General features: G+C 35.8%; 1 protein-coding gene across 6 annotated transcripts in view; it reads left to right on the top strand.

Annotated features, from left to right (window-relative positions):
* Positions 1-18406, top strand: part of MEF2A (myocyte enhancer factor 2A) — a 200799-nt gene extending 182393 nt beyond the window's left edge. For 3 of the 6 annotated variants that reach the window (XM_072617018.1, XM_072617003.1, XM_072617009.1), the window contains 5 exons: positions 181-368; positions 2662-2685; positions 6770-6896; positions 11452-11578; positions 14171-18406. In XM_072617018.1, the coding sequence (XP_072473119.1) occupies positions 181-368; positions 2662-2685; positions 6770-6896; positions 11452-11578; positions 14171-14531 (827 nt within the window). In that variant the 3' untranslated portion in view covers positions 14532-18406. The remainder of the gene's footprint in view (positions 1-180; positions 369-2661; positions 2686-6769; positions 6897-11451; positions 11579-14170) is intronic. The other 3 variants (XM_072617014.1, XM_072617016.1, XM_072617017.1) reach the window with 1 other exon arrangement.
* Positions 18407-18678: the final 272 nt, after the last annotated feature.

The raw sequence follows: 18678 nt of genomic DNA, 5'->3' as shown, positions 1-18678 counted from the left end.
ATAACTAGGTGAGAAAGAACGCTACACATATACTAAAGTTGCATGAGCTCTCTTTGCTGTTCGTTTTCCTTTAGTTCTTCTAAATGTCAAAAGATGCTGTTTTTTATAAATGTTTTTGTGTCTTTTCTATTTCAATATCCATTTCTGCTCATTATAATGATTAATACTTGTATTTTCTAGGGAACGGCTTCGTAAACTCCAGAGCATCTCCAAATCTGCTAGTATCTAGTGGGGGAAGTAGCTTAGGCAAAGTAATGCCTACAAAATCCCCCCCTCCTCCTGGAGGTGGAAACCTTGGAATGAACAATCGAAAACCAGACCTTCGAGTGGTTATCCCCCCTTCTAGCAAGGGTATGATGCCTCCATTGGTAAGTTTAACCATTCTTCAATGCTGCTCTTTAAAACATATATTTTATGTAGATGCCATTATTTGACCTGGTTCACAGCTTCCTCTGGGGATGAAGAATGGCCCTCCTGTTTATTTAATGAGGTATCATGATTAGGAAAACATTTGCATATAAATGTTTACATTTAGTATGGATTTAAACTTTAGCCAACAGGTCAGGCCCATGGCTAAGCAGAATATTATAGAAGTAAAAATCACTTGCCTTACAATGAAGAAGGACGAGTGATAAACTTACTTTGTAACCCAAAATACCAGCTAAATTTGGGAGAGATTTGTAGGCGAGCCACCAGGTTAGTTTCTCTACTCTTTCCTATTCCAGTCGTTGAAGAGTGCTTAAAAACTAGAATGAAGACTATGTAGCAACTTCACTTGTCTTTCCTCCCCGCCCATAGACATTTTAACTGTCATTGTATTGATTAGAAGAATTAAACTACACCTTCTTGCTTTCGTAGTGCAGCTTCCAGTTATTTTTCAGACCCTGATTTCATTTGTATGGGGAAGGATAAAGCCAGGAATGTACTCTCGTACTTAAGTTGACTTTTGTAGTAGATAAAAATATGGCTGTTATGGGCAGCTTAGCAAATTTGCGTTTTAAGATTATTCCCTAATAATTCAAAGGCTGTCTACCCTTTATTGCCTAACACCATTCCATTCCTTTTGGCTAACTAGAAGCAGTACTGGCAGATTTTTAAAAGCACACCTAATTAAAAGTCCCTCTGCTTTGAAATTAGTATCATAGTACTTCTACGGAAGGGCTGGGTGGAAAAACTTGAGATTGAGTCTATCCTCCTTATTTTATGAATGAAGAAATCTTGAACCAGTGATTTGCCCAAAGGCACACAGGTTAGACTATTCTAAGCCATCCTCAAAGATAGGATTTAAATTTAGGCCTGCTGTATTCTTTTTTGAGGAAATTTGGCATGAACAATAGGTTAAAATGCTTAGAAGCTGACCTAAAAGCCACTCACTTTTTAATTTAAATATTATAAAGTGATAACAGATAACATATTTATGAAAACAGTTGATAAACTGGTGGTAGAAAGGGGAAACTGCATTCAGTTGTTTAAAAAAGGTTCAAAATGAGATTGTACTGTTTCTGCTTTTGAAAAGATAAAATTCTTCCCTTTGAAGACTGACATTCTCTCCATATAAAATATTATGACCTTTAATCCTATTAGATGTGTATTCACTAAGACAAACAAAATGTTTGTGAATGTCACAAAACAAATTTTTACAGTATTCTAGAAGGCATCTCTTTATTGAAATAGAATTAAATATACTATAACCAAACAGTGATGTTATTTTGACTTTATGAAAAGTCCTATCATAAAATAATATTTTGCAGAAAGTTAAATAATCACCCATTTTGTGCATGTGAGAGGAAGTTGGGGTAATGGGTTAGAGAACTGGCCTTAGATCTGAGTTCAAATGTTGCCTCTGACGCTTGTGTGACTTCAGGCAAATCACTTACCCTCTGGATGTTCCAAGCAACTCTAAGAAAGAAGGGTCAAGCCTGGAGTTCCCCGTGCTAATGACATCATTGGCCAAGTCCCTGTCCCTTCTCTTTGTTCATGTGTATGAGAAAACAGAACACCAGTTATTTATTTTAAGTGATTTCCTGGGTGTGGGGGGAGGAGGGAAGGGAGTGTTGATGCTGCAAGTGTGGGTGCTCCCATTGGCGTAGATAAATAATTGGTCTGTAACTTAGTTTTGGAGTTTCCTGGAGAACTGAGAGGTTCAGTGACAGGTAATATGTGTCAGAGAGGCAGCTTGCCCTTGATTATACTGTGCTACTTTTCAAACAATAGTGGATATAAAAATTTAATTCAATTAAAAAAGGAAACAGTACAAAGTAAAATAGTCTAGAGAGTTCCTTTACAAAACTGGCTGTTTTTAGTTGTGTAAAAAGTACTTTCTGGATGGTTTAGGAAAAAGGGACAAATGTGTTCAGTTTTATCTGATCTTTTTAATTTAAATTTTTACTGTTCTTCCACTTTGATTTATGGCCTTTGCTTGTTTTTACACACTTAAATTGTTTTGCTTATACAAACTTATGTGCAAGTAAGAAACCTATGATAGAATTATATGGCAACTTTTGCAGTCTCTATGAATGAGCTTTAGGCTTGCATATAGTAAATAGTAGGTTAAGTATATAATCATATTGTTAAAACCTAAATGTTTTCTTTTTTAAAAAAGTAGTTTAGAGCAATGACAGTCTTAGTAACTCTGTTATCCCTCTTGTTTGCTGAGTACAGTCGGAGGAAGATGAATTGGAGTTGGTGAGTGTGGGTTTCTGCTTGATAAGATAAAAGGGGTGCAGAAAGTCCTTGTTTCTATCAGATATTTTAAATATAAATAGTGTTTCCTTGAGCAGTTTTTTTTACATACTTATTTTGGAAGTATTTAATAAGACATAGTCTTATAAACTAAATTCTGACATTTCTATTTAAAAACATATTTTATGCAGTTTTATTTGTTAGAGGGAATACTGGAACAGAGCCTTAAAAAAAAGCAAAACAGTAGCCTTCCATGAGCTGAAGACACTAGGAATTTGGCTTAAAAAAAATCCTGAAAGATACAGAATACCTTATATAGTTCCCCAAATTATTAATATGTTTTTAGAAAGTGACTTCATCCCTGAAGTTCCTCAAATTGTAACACAAGGTCTTGTGTTGTTTCTCCTTGTTTCAAAAAGATGACATCATTTTTGGTGAGGTCACCTTTTCAGAGTTGGAACATTTCATCCTGCATGAGAAGATCAGGACCACAAGGGGGTTCCCTGTTTACTAAAAGGGATATATGCATTTGTAAATAAATTCTTTTACGTTTCACCACATTATTGAAAGATGTTCTGTTTAAAAAGGAACTATCCTTTTTCTCAAAAATGAGTGATTTTTATTGGCTTTCACTATGGAAAAATAAATGTGACTAAAAATAACTTGCAGTTGGTAAGAAATATTACTTCTCTGCAAAATGAAGTACAAATCTTTTAGCTGCTGTACGAGAAAGCCCTCATCATTTAAGTCCAGAACATCAGTTTGTCGTTTGCTTAGTAATTTAAAGTGGGGAGGGGCTTTTAATTTGTCACCAACACGGACCTATTGCTGATAAGAGGCTGAGGTTGCATGAAAGCATGGGGGGGAAATGCACCCTTTGAGTTTCCACTTGATTGTTTCATGTGTATGCATGCTGGCATTTTTGGCAGTTTTTTTTGTCTTTCCAGATATCTTTTTCTGGACATCATTACAATGCTTTATCTTTAAAATAAAAGATCTCTCCTCTGACACCTTTGTGGTTTCCTTTCCTTTCCTATTCCCATTCCCATCTAGCTCTTTGGATTTCAGATTACGATATATACACAGTCTTGTGATTTTGGGGGGTTGTTATTAAGTGATCTGCTTAAATTATATTGTGATTCACAAATTAAATTTGCACAGGATCATATTCTAACTCACTAAAATATAGTTTATTTTAAGTTTATGTATTTTAATTTATTTTGTTATGTGACTTCCGTATAGTATAGATTACAAAATTTCAGATAAATTTCCTTCTTGCCAACTTAGAAATATATTGCCCTCTAGTGGTTTTGAAAACTATTTATTTGTAAAGGAGTCATTATTAACAGAAGCTTTGATGGGTGCAGTAATAAATAATACTTCAGAACCTTACTTTAATTTGGGGTCTAACCCTCGCTTAATGTGAGACTGCAGCGTGAGTGGAAGCCCAAAGGAGTCTGCTTTCTAATGAATTCTCCATATTCTCCATAGTAATTAGTATCTGAGCTATACTGGAAATGCAGAAGTTAAACACCAAAGAACTAGCCAAATCAAAAGTGTTATGGAATAATTTAATAAATTCAGCATATTGTGACCAAAATTTATTCATACTTATATTGCTTTATTCTCTAACATCCCTTGAATTCCACATATTTTTGTAAAAATAAATTAGAAAAAATTTTCAAGTACAAAATGATTTTATATATTAATAATATATTAATTATATATTGAGATTATGTTATATTAGTGACTATATTCCATATAACTAAAAATATTGTACTTTGCTAAAATTGTAACGATTCACCTTCAGAACTATCAATGATATCCTTATATTTTGCAGTATTTTAAAACTTCAGAGAGGGAAACTGAGACTTTCAACTCAATTCAGCAGTCTTTACTGAGAACCTGCTTTGTGCAGAGCACAGCAGATACAAGGACAGAAGCGAATAATGGCTCCTGGCCTCATGGACCTTTTAAATACATACAAGTATAAGTAAAATACAAGATAATGCGGAGGAGAGAGCGCTGCTGACAGTTAGAGATGTTAGCCTTGAAAAATCCTAAGTAATTTTCAAGTTTTGTGTATCTGAGGAACAGCAGCATAATCATTATCTATGGAAGCTTGGATATTTCCCCCTAAGTCAGGGCTGAGAGTGGGATCGCACCACGAGTGGACTTACTCTGCTCCAAGGAAAGGCAAGCCCGGGCCTGAGACCTCTGCCTGGCCTCTCCCACTGTGGGGTTTAAGGATTTCCGTAGGAGTTTTGCAGTTTCATGTCGGGTCTCATGGGAAAATCACAGAAGAGATCAGTGTTTGTCCTCTCACCCTCTATCATCTTGGGCTGGATTGTCATAAAGACTAATAATATTTCATATGTTGCTTTTCAAGCCACTTTCATGTATGTGATCTTACATTGTTGTCACCGTAACTCTATTTGAGAAGCAAGACACTGACATTATAACTTTTATAGCTGAAAGGGACGAGCCCCAGAGAGGTTGTGGAACCAGTGATAGAAATCAGGTCTTCCCCTTCCTAATCCCTTGTTCTTTCCACTCCACCATAAATCTGTCCCGTGTTCATCCAGCTTGTACTGGAATAATAAAAACAAAGAAGAAAAAGAGTGGCGCTTTATTTGGAGACCAGTTCTTGTCCTTATAACAGTAATATCCTGTCATCTAGAAGGTCCTATTCCAATGTAATAGAGAATTGTCAGAAATTTTAGCCTGCCTAATTACCCGTACTTTCTGAAAAGAGTGATGGGGAAAGTTGAACCATATCACTGTAACTCCCTGAAAAGATTTGTTACTGATGAATTATGATTACTTGCATTGCGTTGAGGTCTTAGAGGCACAGAGGTCAGGTGTCATGCTTTATCATCTTCATGTGCAAAAATGTCTGGATTTAAAATCTGGCTGTTAGACATAGCTTTGCCATTGCATGAGATGTGTTCCCCAGTGCTAATTTGTTGTTAACAGAGAAAGCCTGAATCACTGAAAAGAGAAATGGGTTCTACAGTATCACTGTATGTGGATAATTTAACTGATACAATACTAGTTCTGTTTTTGAATAATTTTAAGGAAATAGTCATATGATATGGGCATTATTATGAAAATCATTAAACGTTTCTTTCCTCTGGATTAAAAAAATAAAGTTCACTATAATAGTCAGTATATATAATAGGTCATTGTCTAATTAAATACTTTAGTATAACCAATTTAATTTTAAGACAAAGTGTAAATGTCATTGAACAAGAACTTTAGAATTAAGACTGTTGAAGGGCATTTACTGAAAATTTACTGTTGTGGAGGGAGGTAATTTCTTGAGTCAATAATCTTAAGATGGACAAAGAATGCATATATGAAACAATTACAAAGCAAAATATAAAAATCACTTGGTAAGGAGTAATCTTAAATTATAAAGCAAATTAAATTAAAATTGACTTCTTGTAATGTGTAAAATACATATGTTTGTAGCAATGTGTGTTGTTTCAGTGTTGTCCTTATATAATTAATTCTCAAATGGCTTACTCTCTATGGAAAGCATATTTAAAATATAAACATGTGCCTATTGATAGCTCAGTAGTTGCAATGGTATCAGCTTTTTAATCTATTAAATATCACATGCATAGAAGTGTTATCACTTGCAATAGAATCCCTTACATTTAATATGTTATCTCCATGACATTAATAAGGTTACATGAAGAATATAAATAGGATTCATAGAATAGAGCTAAAGGGGACCTCAGCGCTCGTGACTGAAATCCCCTTATTTTACAGATAGAAACCTGGAGCCCAGAGAGGTCACCTCTCCAAGGTGTGAGGTCACCAAACACTAAATTAAAGACATGGTATTTGACCCAAGTCCTCTAACTCCAAATCCAGTGTCCTTTTCACTGTACTACTTTAATGTAAATACTTTCCTTTAAAAATAAACCAGATAAAGCACATAATCCCTACTCTATGAAATAAGATATTTGACATAAAAAAGCATGAAAACATTTTAATTTAATGTTATTTTTAAAATGTAGACTCTGTTCATTATAATATCCATATGATACAGTTTTTCTTTGTTACTGATCACTTCCAGAATTCCCAAAGGATAAGCAGTTCTCAGTCTACTCAACCTCTTGCTACCCCAGTGGTATCTGTGACAACTCCAAGCTTGCCTCCACAGGGACTTGTATATTCAGCCATGCCTACTGCTTACAACACTGGTAAGTCTTTATTTGTTGCCTTTCTTTGTTTTTTGTAATGTAAATACTTTACAGTTCTCTACTCATTAGTCAGTGCTTACAAAAGCTTATGAAAGCATAAATAGTGAAATTAAGGAGAAAGTATCAACGTATTTGAACTCATTTTTGACTTTTAAGTAATTTATAATGACCTTGTTTTTCTGTTTTCCTGTTCTCAATTGTTATTTGCCAGAACCTTGTAGGCCCTTAGTAAATGCTTGTTGGTTGATTGATTACCCAGAGCAAGTAAACAAATGGCCATTTTCTGCCCTTATGGGTCATTTTATATATTATATGTAAAAAGTGGCATATACTTTATTCCTCTGTCTTTTCTTAGGTAGCCTTCTACTATATGATACTACTGTTACAGTTTTTAAATAATTCCTTGGGTTTTTTTTTTTTATACTTACAGACTTTGAAAAATAAATCCACTATTCGTACTGATATGGCTCTAGGATATGGTGAAGTTATATCACAGTCATATGGATTTTTTTATTGCCTCTATTTCCTGCAGTGTGGTTAGAAGAATAAGATCAATGTTGCAACTTATTTCTTTTCCCAAAATGTTATATATTGTTTTTATTAAGTCAAATTTGCTAAATTAATTTTTATTAGTTTACCTTAATTAAGACTCTTCCCCTTTATGCCATCTTGGCGTAGAGGTCATTCTCCAATGAAGTAGTAGTTGAGCAAATCATATCAATGGGAAAAATTTAAAGTGTGGGCCCCAAAATGGAATGTCTCTTGGAGATAAATGTAGGGCAGGTTCAGAGAAACCCCATCACCAAAAGGTTAGAAACCAAGTGATGAATATTTTAGGCCACAGAAACTCACAAAACCCCCCCTAAGGCAGGAGGCATTCATTTTACCTTGGAGCCAAGTGCATGTACCAGTGAAATTTCTGCTGTTTTGAAGCATAGTTAGTTCTGCATTTTTAAAAAACCTTAATATGTCATTTGCATAACTAATCTTAATTTAAGGATACATTTTTAGTGTGTGTGAAAACTCAAGTAGTAAATTTTTAAACTACTGTGTAACAAGTTCTTACACATAATATTGCAAGCAGTGACGAATACAAGTGATTTTCATTATGTTAACTCTGTAGTTTAACTCTTTTTAATTTAGAGAACTAAGGTTTTCTTTTAAGATTTGTGCCCAGGCATACCTTATGGTACACTTTCTCAGATAGACTTAAACTAACTGTGATAAACACTTGATGCTTCAAAAGAGAAAAGATAATTAAGATTCATCTGGACAATTATGAAGAGGTTTTAATAACCCTTGATGAGAAAGGGAAGAACCAGTAAGTAAGCATTTATTAAGCACCTACTATTGTGCCATGAACTGTATTAAGCACTAGAGATACAAAAAGCCAGGCAAAAGATAGGCCCTGCCCTCAAGGAACTCACAATCTGATGGGGGAGACAACAAGCTAATGGATATGGACAGACAAGTTATATAAATAGGAGAAGGCACTTAAATTAAGAGGGACTGGAAAAGGCTTCCTGTAGAAGGTTGGAGGCAGAAATGAGGAGGTAGAGCATTTCAGGCATGTGGGACAGCCAGAGAAATTTCCCAGAGCTTGAGAGATGGACTGTTCATGAAACAACCAGGAGACCAGTGTCACTTGATTTAAGAGTTTTCAGAAGAGGTGTAAGAAAACTGGAAAGGTTCAGGGACAGGAGGAAAGGGCCTAGGTTCTAAAGAGCTTAAATACCATGGAGTGGGTTTTGTATTTGATCTTGGAGGAGATAGGGAGCCGTAGGGAGTTTATTGAGTAGGGCAGTGACATTGTTGGATCTCAGATTTTAAGATCATTTTAGCAGCTGAATGGAGGATGACTTGGAGTTGGGAGAGACCTGAGGCAGGCAGACCCATCAGCTGGCTGTTGTAGTGATGAGGACTTACCTATACCAAAGTCCTGTCAGAGTAAGAGGACAGAAGGGATCATGTTGGAAAGGAAAGCAGAACAAGAAGGAAATCACTCTTTTTCTTTTTTAAACATGGCATGTTATCTTTATAAGGATAAGCAAATTGTAAATTAACATTTCATTCTGCTCAAGAAAACTGACTTAATGTCTTAAAACTCTTGCATCAGCGAGTTATCTGAATTTTCAGATATTTCAAATAATTATTTATAGTTTTCTGATGTCTGTAAATATGGTAGAACTTAAAGTTTCTAAACATTTGTCACAGAAAATTTCTAGAACATTTTATTATGGCGCTGCAATAAATGCATATAAAACAAGATACTGAAACCTCTCCCAAAAAGTAACTTATACTTGCATTTGTAGTTTGTAAGAACACTGGAGTTGCCTTTGGTAGAATTGATTGTCTCATTCATTGTGAGTGAAGTTTCTTAAAAAAGGGCTGAAAGAAAACACAATTTTAAAAAACCTTTTGAAATTTTCAGTTTCTCAGATCTATGGGCAGAATGAAATGTGCCTGTATTTACATCTTACTGAAAAGTGGATAACCTATTTTAAAACACTCTCTCTGTGTCTCTGTCTCTGTCTCTGTCTCTGTCTGTCTCTCTCTCCTCCCCTATATATGTATGCATGTATGTATGTATGCATGTATATCATTAAAAGTAGTTACTACCACTAAGGCACTCTGTAATTCAAAACATTCAGCAGATCCTTTACAATTCAGTAAATCGTTGTTCAGTACCTACTGTAGTTAAAGTAGGCTCTGGGGACTAGAAAAGTAAAAATGGAACAGCTCCAGCCTTGAAGGAGCTTGGGAAGGGATAGCAGAAGGAAGTACTTAGAAAAAGAGTAGCTATGACTTGTACATAGATAAGTAAATATAAGGTAATTTTAGGTAAGAGAAAACATTAATATCTGGTGGATGGAATCAGGGAAGGCTTTAGAAAGAAGAGTCCTCTTAGCTGAACCTTAAAGGAAGATAAGAATTCTGAAAGGCAGACTTGAGGAGGGGGAAGACATTCCAGGCATGGGGGAGGGCTTGTGAAAATTCATTGGAGTGCCTCGGGTGTAGGGAGAAGATGAAGTGCTGGCTTTGGGGAACAGCTTGAGGTGGAACGTAAAGTGTGTGAAGGACAGTCATGTGAAGTAAGGCAGGAAAAGTATACTGGAGCCAAATTATGGAAAGCCTTAAATGACAGGCTTAGGGATTTTTATTTTATACTAAAGGAACTGAGGGCTATGACCTTGGGCCTTCAGAAGGTTATTTTGGCATTTATGGGGAGGAGGGATTGGAGAGAAGCGATATTAGAAGCAAGAAGACCAATTAGGAAGCTATTAATTTATCAGAGTTGGATCTTTTTTTCTAACCCTGCCCTCTCCACCTGCAGGAGTTTATGCTGTACCATAGGGCGTAAACGATGAATTATTATAAAAAAAATTAATCAGAAAATATGTCATGTTAGATCCACTGAATCAGAACTACATTTATTCATACCTATTCTCATAGCTTTACAATCTGTTAAACTGGGCTGTTATAATTGAAAGAGGTTTTTTTTTTTATTGTCTCAAATGGAAGTAATTTACTAATACTGCATAATTAAGACAGTGAGGCAGCGGCCAAAAGGCCAGGTGAGTGAGTTAGCCTGAGTCTGGAAGTCCGGGGTTTAAGTTCTGGCCCTGACACGTCCGAGTTATGTGACCTTGACCTCTAAAAGTCCCAGGCAATTGCAGAGCAAGTGCCGATACACTTTGGTAGGAGTTACCCACCTTTTACAAGATGGCCAAAACAAGTGTGGCTGTGAAATTTTCATCAGGTTGTTGGCAAGCCAGCCTTGGACATTTCTTCCTCTTCCAACGGGCAATTCAGTCAGTCAGTGTTGTTAAGCACCTGAGGGCCAGGTATTTGTGTGTGTTAAACTCTAAGGGTGACCTGCTCTAAGTGGAGTTCACCCCGTGGGGGAGACAACAGATAAGCAAGGGTGCATAAGTCGTTAAGGAAAGACTTTGCCCATTTACCCTAGAAAGAAACAGGAGAGGCAGGCTGAATGGTAAACTGAGAACTAATAAATAATGAGCTCTGAGGCAAAAAGCTGTTACCGACATCGAGCACATGGATGGAGCTTTTTCCATGAGAATTAAGTTATTTTACAGAGACCCCCAAAACTTCTTTAGCTGAAGCCTTAAGACTCTTAAGTATTATAAGTTGTCTGCATAAAGTCTCAGCAAATAGGAACTATTGTCATCACATTCTGTAGATGAGTAACAACAATGTACTGAATAACTGGGGGTTTCATGTCACTGTATTTCAGTTTGAAAAAATAAGTTTCTCTTAGAACTATAAAAATAAAGTATTGTAAAAGTCTTATATTTGCCTACGGACGTCATTTTTTTCTAAAAGAATTAAACAAAAATCTAAAGCCCCATAAAAGAAAATTCCTTGTATTTTAATTTTGTAATTATGTTGAACAAAAGTTGTTGTTGTCTTATGTTTCAGTTCATCTTCTTTGTCCTGTGATTTGAAAATACTTTATTTCACATAAACTTGTTTAGAGAATTCAGGATATCTTTTACTTTCCATGTGAGGAAAAACTTTTTCCCTTCTTTTTCAGATTACTCACTTACTAGTGCAGACCTGTCAGCCCTACAGGGATTTAACTCCCCAGGAATGCTGTCTTTAGGACAAGTATCTGCCTGGCAACAACACCATTTAGGACAAGCAGCCCTCAGTTCTCTTGTGTAAGTAACTGCTAAACTACTCACAGAATCTGTGATTCTGTTGTGACACACTCATCTTTGTATATTGGTTAGAATTTACATTTCTAAGACTGCTCGCCAAAATCAAGCAAGAATTTTTTTTATTAGAATGTTGGTGTTTGGGGAGCTTTTCCTTCTATGCCATCATATTCTTTTCAACTTTGAAATTCCCTGTGTGCTGTAGTAAAAGGTAGATATGGTAACTACTGAGCTAGTATTCTTCTGAGGAATTTGAGGAACAAGTTTTTTTTTTTTAATGGAGACAAATAAGCTGACCAAGGTTTCTCAAAAAGTCTGTGGTGGTAATAAGTCTAGAGTCCAGGTTTCCTGACTCCGAGACTAAGACTCCATCCAGTCTAGATCATATTAAAAGTTTTAAGTGACAGACATACCAGATTTAACTTCTTCCAAATCTGTCCTATGACGGTTCCTGGCCACAACTAGAAACAAAATTCCCATTTGAAAGTTCTAAACTAACTCATATTAGGTTTCATAAAAAGATCTACAATAACGTAGATAGTCTTAAATGTTCAAATTGCTTTGAGGGAAAATAGATTTGCTTAGTACAAGCAGTCCAGGTTACAGATGGGCAGTGTTCTAAAGGTTCATCTTTAAGTTGGTTGTTTGAAACTCAAAACACATTTTCCCATAAGAATATGGATGTTTAGGAACTGAGCCTAACTCACAGAAACCTAACTGCTGCAAAGAAGTTCATACAGAGTACAGAATAGTAGAAAAACAATGCTGTTATTAGTAATTAAGCAAAACTGAATATGGAATTCTGTACCTTGAATGTTGGTACTTAAGGATTTGTGGATGATTTCTCTCCCACAAAGGGCAGCCTAAGGCACTTTTCTTCCACTCTACCCCTCCCCTCTCCACTCTCTGAGGATCAGTTAACCCACTCCACTGCTTTGGTGCTTAAGCTGTGTTAGCATGGATTCATTCTGTAACTGTTACCCCTGAGAAGAAAAGGGTGTCACTTGATTTTTCTCAGGTTAACCATCTTCTCCTGAATGGAGGAGTGAAAGGGAGGCCTAGGGTCCCCAGACCGGCATGTGTATGCATACTTAAGACTGGGTCTGGGAAGGGTATTAAGAGATTAGGGTAACTGACCAACTTCTCTCCAAAGCCCCCAGACCCCTCTGAAGCGCAGTTTCCTAACTCGCTGTCTCACTTTAAGTCTTCTCTTTGTCTCACCTCCTTGACAGTGAGCACAAGGGAAGCCTCTGTGTGTCAGGATAGGGAAACACAGTGGTGAAGGAAAGGGAGAGCAGCAGCTCCATTTGTCTAACGGTGGGGCAAACAGGTCAGCAGCTGTGCTGGCCCAGGACCCAGGGCCCAGAGCCCTGGTGGCTCTGACGCAGCAAGTGGAGCCTCATTGGATTCAGAGTTGGCAGGAAGCTTGCAGAGGTCAGAGGAAAGGGAGGCTCATAAAGTTGAAGTTACTTGCCCAGGGTCACACAGGCAAATCTTTAATAATAGCAGGGCCAGGATTCAGCCCACATTCTCTAATTCCAAATCTAATTCCCTTTCCTTTGAGAAAAGAGCTGAGAGGCAGAGTAGGAAGTTCTCATTTTGGGTGTTCTTCCACAAATGTGTACATCGTATGTTAATTTTCATTGTTCAGTTCAGATGTGTCTTCATGAGGCTCATTGTTTTTAAGCAGATTACATGACACAAAGATAATGAACATCTTAAAGAGTTTTACGTTGATCTTTAACACTCGTGTCCAAATTGCAGGGTAGGTTTATGTTTACAACATGACCTGTTATAGCCCTCCCTAGGATAACCAGTAGCAGGAATTACAAATTAATAATTCTAGAGGATTGTTGATGGAGCATGTAGCCACCTCCTGACAGGGAGACACACTCAAGATGCAGAATCATATTTTGTTCTGTTTTGTTTTTCTTTTTAATGGGAAGAGGGTAAAAGTAAATACCTCAAAATTATTAATTCTAAAAAATAGACAACTTTGAAATGAAATTTTTAAAAATTAATTTTAAAAATATATAAACACTAAAAAATACTAATGTGGAATAATTTGCCCAAATAAATTACCAGGAACTGCTTTAAATAATATTTGAATGTAGATGTTACATAAGTTAATTTTTCTTTAAATGCAGTTATCCAGATGTGATATCCTAGGCCAAGAGGAGGAAAGGTAAAGAAACAGCCATCGGTTGTGTCTGATGCTGACAGCACCAAAATGAGCCCTTTGCCATCATCTTCTAAACCAGCTGGCCAAGTTGCAACACTGGACAATGGCTTTGTTGTGAATATTTTGTCTGCAGTGTTACAGTGATTTACTCATTAGTGCCAATTTGGAGGTGGCAGGTTCAAATAAGGTGCTATTATGATTCCCATCCTTTTGGGAGTTTGTGACATTAAAAAAAAAGTGGAATTCCATTTCTATATAGGCCCTGATTTAAGGAAATGACCCCAAAATGCCTTTTGGAATTCAGATTTTATTTCAGATAGATGCCATGCTCAGTAAGTTTCTGGAATATCTCTTCTACTAATGCAGATGCACTCAGAGACTTGCTAACATATGTAACTTCTTTTCTCCTTTAGTGCTGGAGGGCAGTTATCTCAGGGTTCAAATTTATCCATCAATACCAACCAAAACATCAATATCAAGTCAGAACCGATTTCACCTCCCAGGGATCGAATGACCCCTTCAGGCTTCTCCCAGCAGCAGCAGCAGCAGCAGCAGCAGCAGCAGCAGCAGCAGCAGCAGCAGGCGGCTCGTCAGGAAATGGGTCGCTCCCCTGTTGACAGTCTGAGTAGCTCCAGTAGTTCTTATGATGGTAGTGATCGAGAAGATCCCCGAAGCGATTTCCATTCACCCCTTGGGCTTGGCAGACCCCCAAACACTGAGGACAGAGAAAGCCCTTCCGTGAAGCGGATGAGGATGGACACGTGGGTGACATAAAGCTAGTGAGGTTGCCGTTTTTATTTGGTGTTACTGCAACGAACTGCCCTACATATCTAAATTTATAAATAAGGACATGAGTTAAATATATTTATATCTATATACATACATATATCTCTTTATGTATATATGTATGTGCGTGTGTGTGCGCGTGTGTGCGTGTGTGTGTGTGTTGCATACACCGAATTAGGCACTTACTGCAAACTCCTTGTATATCTGCAGATGTCCAATGGTAAACAGAAGAAACCCTGTAGGCGATGGTCTGGTCTGGCACTTTCTTAGGCTTTTTGTTTAATAATATAATCAGTTTTTGAGGAGAAGCATTGTATCCATATATAATCCTACCACACTGGCTTGTAGAAAACCTAGAGGGCTCACCCATAGTAATGTCCCCTTTGTGTTTTATTCAGACTGTGTGGTTACTTGTAGTTTGTTAAGGAAAAAATGCTTTGTAGCAGCAGGGCAGTAGAAAAGCAGGAAAAAAAGAAAGCAATACTGTACATAAAATGACATTTATATTCCCCAACCCAGCATGGGTCTCTATTGCAAAGGGGTGCATGGGAAAGGGCTGATGCTATTTAAACAAAACAAGAAAACACCACACATACCTGTTTTGCACGTGCAAAATGTATTGGGTCAAAGAAGTGATCTTTAGTTAATAAAAAGAGAGAGAATAGAAAAAAACGCATGAGATATTCAGAAAAATATTAGCCTAGAAAATAGAGCATTAACAAAATAAAATTAATATATTAAGTTATAATTGGAATATGTCAGAAGTTTCTTTTTTACATTCATGACTATAAAAAAGAAAAGAAAGGAACTGATTTTAGCTCATGTATATTTTATATTAAAAATACCCTTATGAATTGATGGCTATATATAAAGTTATATATAGTACTTTTGAACACATTCTGCTATGAATTATTTATATAAGCCAAAGCTGTATGTTGTAGCTTTTTTTTGTAGAGTATAGTTTTATCTTGTTTTGACTTTTGAGTTTTACTTTCAGAGGGAAAAAAAAAAACCTTGCAGGCGGAACCTTGGAAACAAAAAGCCATGAACACTTATTATCTATATGTAAATTAAAATTGAGCCAAACTCTTTTTTGTGTATATAGCATCTTAAATATATTATCACCTTTGGTGTAAGTACCGATGTATTGTACGGTCACCAGATTAAAAAGTATATTTTTGTGGATTGCCGCCAACTTGAAAAAAAAAAGGCGAAGTCCTTATTAAGTAGAGTATTCACTGTTTAATATTTACTATTTTGTTAAATATACTGTACTTTCTTTGGATTTTAATTATTATTAATATCCCAATTTTTTAGAGGGTTGTATAAAGGGGATTTTCCCCTCACTGGTGGTGAATGTGTGATGTTAAATTGTTATCTTTGTGCTGTATGGTTAAGCTTCATTATACATTATACATTTTATACATATGTATATAAATAGCAAAGTGGAAGAAAATCTGGTGTTAAAGTTCATCCTGCATAAATATAAAATGTGTCGTAACAGATTTTAAAAGGCATTAGTTAAAACTTTGCCTTTTTTGAGAAAAAAATACAGTAGAAAAAGTTGACCTAATTTAATTCATGTTAAGATAAAATGGTGACATATCAGGTGAGCACAAAAGGTTTTATAAGTGGTAAAAGCTTAGGGAAAAACACTTATTTTGGAAATAAATTTCCTTTTCTTCTAACCCTCCAGAAATAGAGGGATGCAGCTGGCCACAATTTAGCTTTTTTATTACTATTTTTAAAATGTTTCATACACAAGAGATAGTCATTCCATGTGGGGTGGAGTGGGGGGCTCTAATTGATTGTGGTGAAGCTTCCGCTTACAGTTTTTGATTTTGAATTGAGCAGTGGCAGCCCTCGACTTGATTCTTTTAAACTCCCTACCTGAAGACTAACCCGTAATAGCAGTTTTCTGTCCTGAGTTAATCAGTCTTGACCAATAAGCTCGTGCCATAGGAGCCAAAATTCTGCATCTTGCTCTATTTTGTATTTTCAGAGTTAAAACTTCTCTCACCAGAAATTCAAAGGAGAACTTTTAAAAACTGTTCCTTTTATACTGAATTTAATTTAACACATAGCAACTCCCTGTCACCTTTTGCCTCAATTTCGTTTTACCTCCCAAGTGAAGGGTCGTTTCTTTTTGGCAGTGTTTTGGCAAAGTTTTTTTGGTTTGAATGTTTGTTTTATTTTGTTTATGCCTTTTCACAACAAGCCATTTGAAACACGGACAGCCAAATATTCTGACGGACACAGGTATTTAAAACACTTGTTGGAAGATGGAAATTTTTGGAGAAGGCTTGGATTTGACTAGTGAAGTCTGTTATTATAGCCAAAACCAGGAGGATTGTTATAGATTCTCTCATGTAAGTATGAGTATTTGGGTCTTATTCAGAGAGGTGTTTTTTTTTTTAAATTTGAAATAAATTTAGGTTTATTAAACTATCTCCATGTTTTTCATAGGGTCATATACAATCTAAGCCACAAAATAGTCTCCCAAACCAAATTTCCAAGATAATTCCACTTCCTTACCACTTTATAGACCATTTATAGCTTTGAAAGTGTTAAGTGATTCTTTCATTATTATTTATGCATGTTCATGAATTTTTGCTGTATATGTGAATAGGAGTTATGCATTCACATTTACTGTCTATTTTCTTGTGTGCCTTATGAGATGGCTTTGCTGACTGTATCTCAATAGTCTTTATTTCTATGCAGGTTTATATGCAGTACAATTACTGTTTTCTAAAATAATGTTACCCAAGGCTCAGAGTTTGTATTTAAATTGCTTTGACAGAGTAAAAATTTGTTAATTTTGCAGGAAGTGAGTATCTGACTGTTAACCTCTTTCCCATAAGCCCTATTTGTGAATTTAAATGAGTAGATTTTATAGAAACATCCCCTTACACATACACACATGCACATATGCATATACATTCATATAATGGAAAGTGATTGTTAATGAGGATAACATAACAGTGTAACTTTAGACCCTACTTTAAAAAAAATTAGAATAGTGTTATGTGACACCATAAAAGAAATAATTTAACCTATTCAAGTGTAGCATTTCTTTTTTCTAAAAAAAAAAAAAATAATAAATTTAAAAAAACAGCAAGTCTGTGGTTAAATTACACAGGTTAAAGTAAGTTTTCCAATAGAAAATATCCAATCTGTACTCTTTAGCCAGTCTTTTAAAAATGAAACTCACTTATTATATACATATGATCCCAATCAAAACTCCATCTTTGAGCTCCAATTAAAAACATAATGTTGCAGACTAAATCAGGGGTTTGTTATAGAAGAATAAAATGTTTTTAGCATTTCCTTTTACTGTAAAGGACACTAATGCATCACATACTTTCTGGATTAACTGTCATGCGCACAAGAAATACATAGTAAATAAGGAACCTAAAAACTCCTGGCATTTGATCATGAAAAGAAGCTAGATGATTAGAATGTGAAAGAAAGATTTACAAATGTAAAATGTTTATTTCTCTGTAGAAACTTTCTTCACTTTGCTGTGCAAGAGGACACTGCTTTGCTATATTTAAAATGGCTTTTTTAAAAGAGATTTATGTATTTGGTAAATGTTTGTAGTCAACAGTTCACACAAGAAGCTGTTCACGGTTTGATAATGTAAAACCGTTTGGCGGCACAAGCTGGACTTTGTTGCCATCCTTGAGATGAACCTTTTAAGAAAAAATAAGTTAATCTCAATTTTTCCCTGAATGTGTTGTTTTTTCTTCATTATACAATAAATATTCTAGTGAACTTTTTATCAAATGGTTAAGAAAATGCTAGAGGTTGTTGTAAAATATTTGTATCCTGCATTCACTAAAGTAAAGATATACTGGCTTTTACTGTGTATTCCAGACTCTGTCATATTTGCCTAGGATTAAGTAATTTATCTTTAGAGCAAATTCATCTACAGTCCTTTCTGACACCTGTAATCCCCTTCCCTAAACAACTTTCTCATTTCCTCTTAGCTTTGTGTGCAGGCCTCCTTTATTTTGACCTATCAACTGTCCAAATGTTCCAGGCCTCACTACCAGAAGATTTGCGGTCTCATTTCTTCATCCCTCTTTTTCTTCTGCACTTTCAGTGGTGTCTTTGACTAGCAGGTATAAGAAAA

This window comes from Notamacropus eugenii, chromosome 1 (assembly GCF_028372415.1).
Source record: "Notamacropus eugenii isolate mMacEug1 chromosome 1, mMacEug1.pri_v2, whole genome shotgun sequence".
Classification (NCBI taxonomy): Eukaryota; Metazoa; Chordata; class Mammalia; order Diprotodontia; family Macropodidae; genus Notamacropus; species Notamacropus eugenii.
This window is presented reverse-complemented; position numbering and strand designations above follow the sequence as displayed.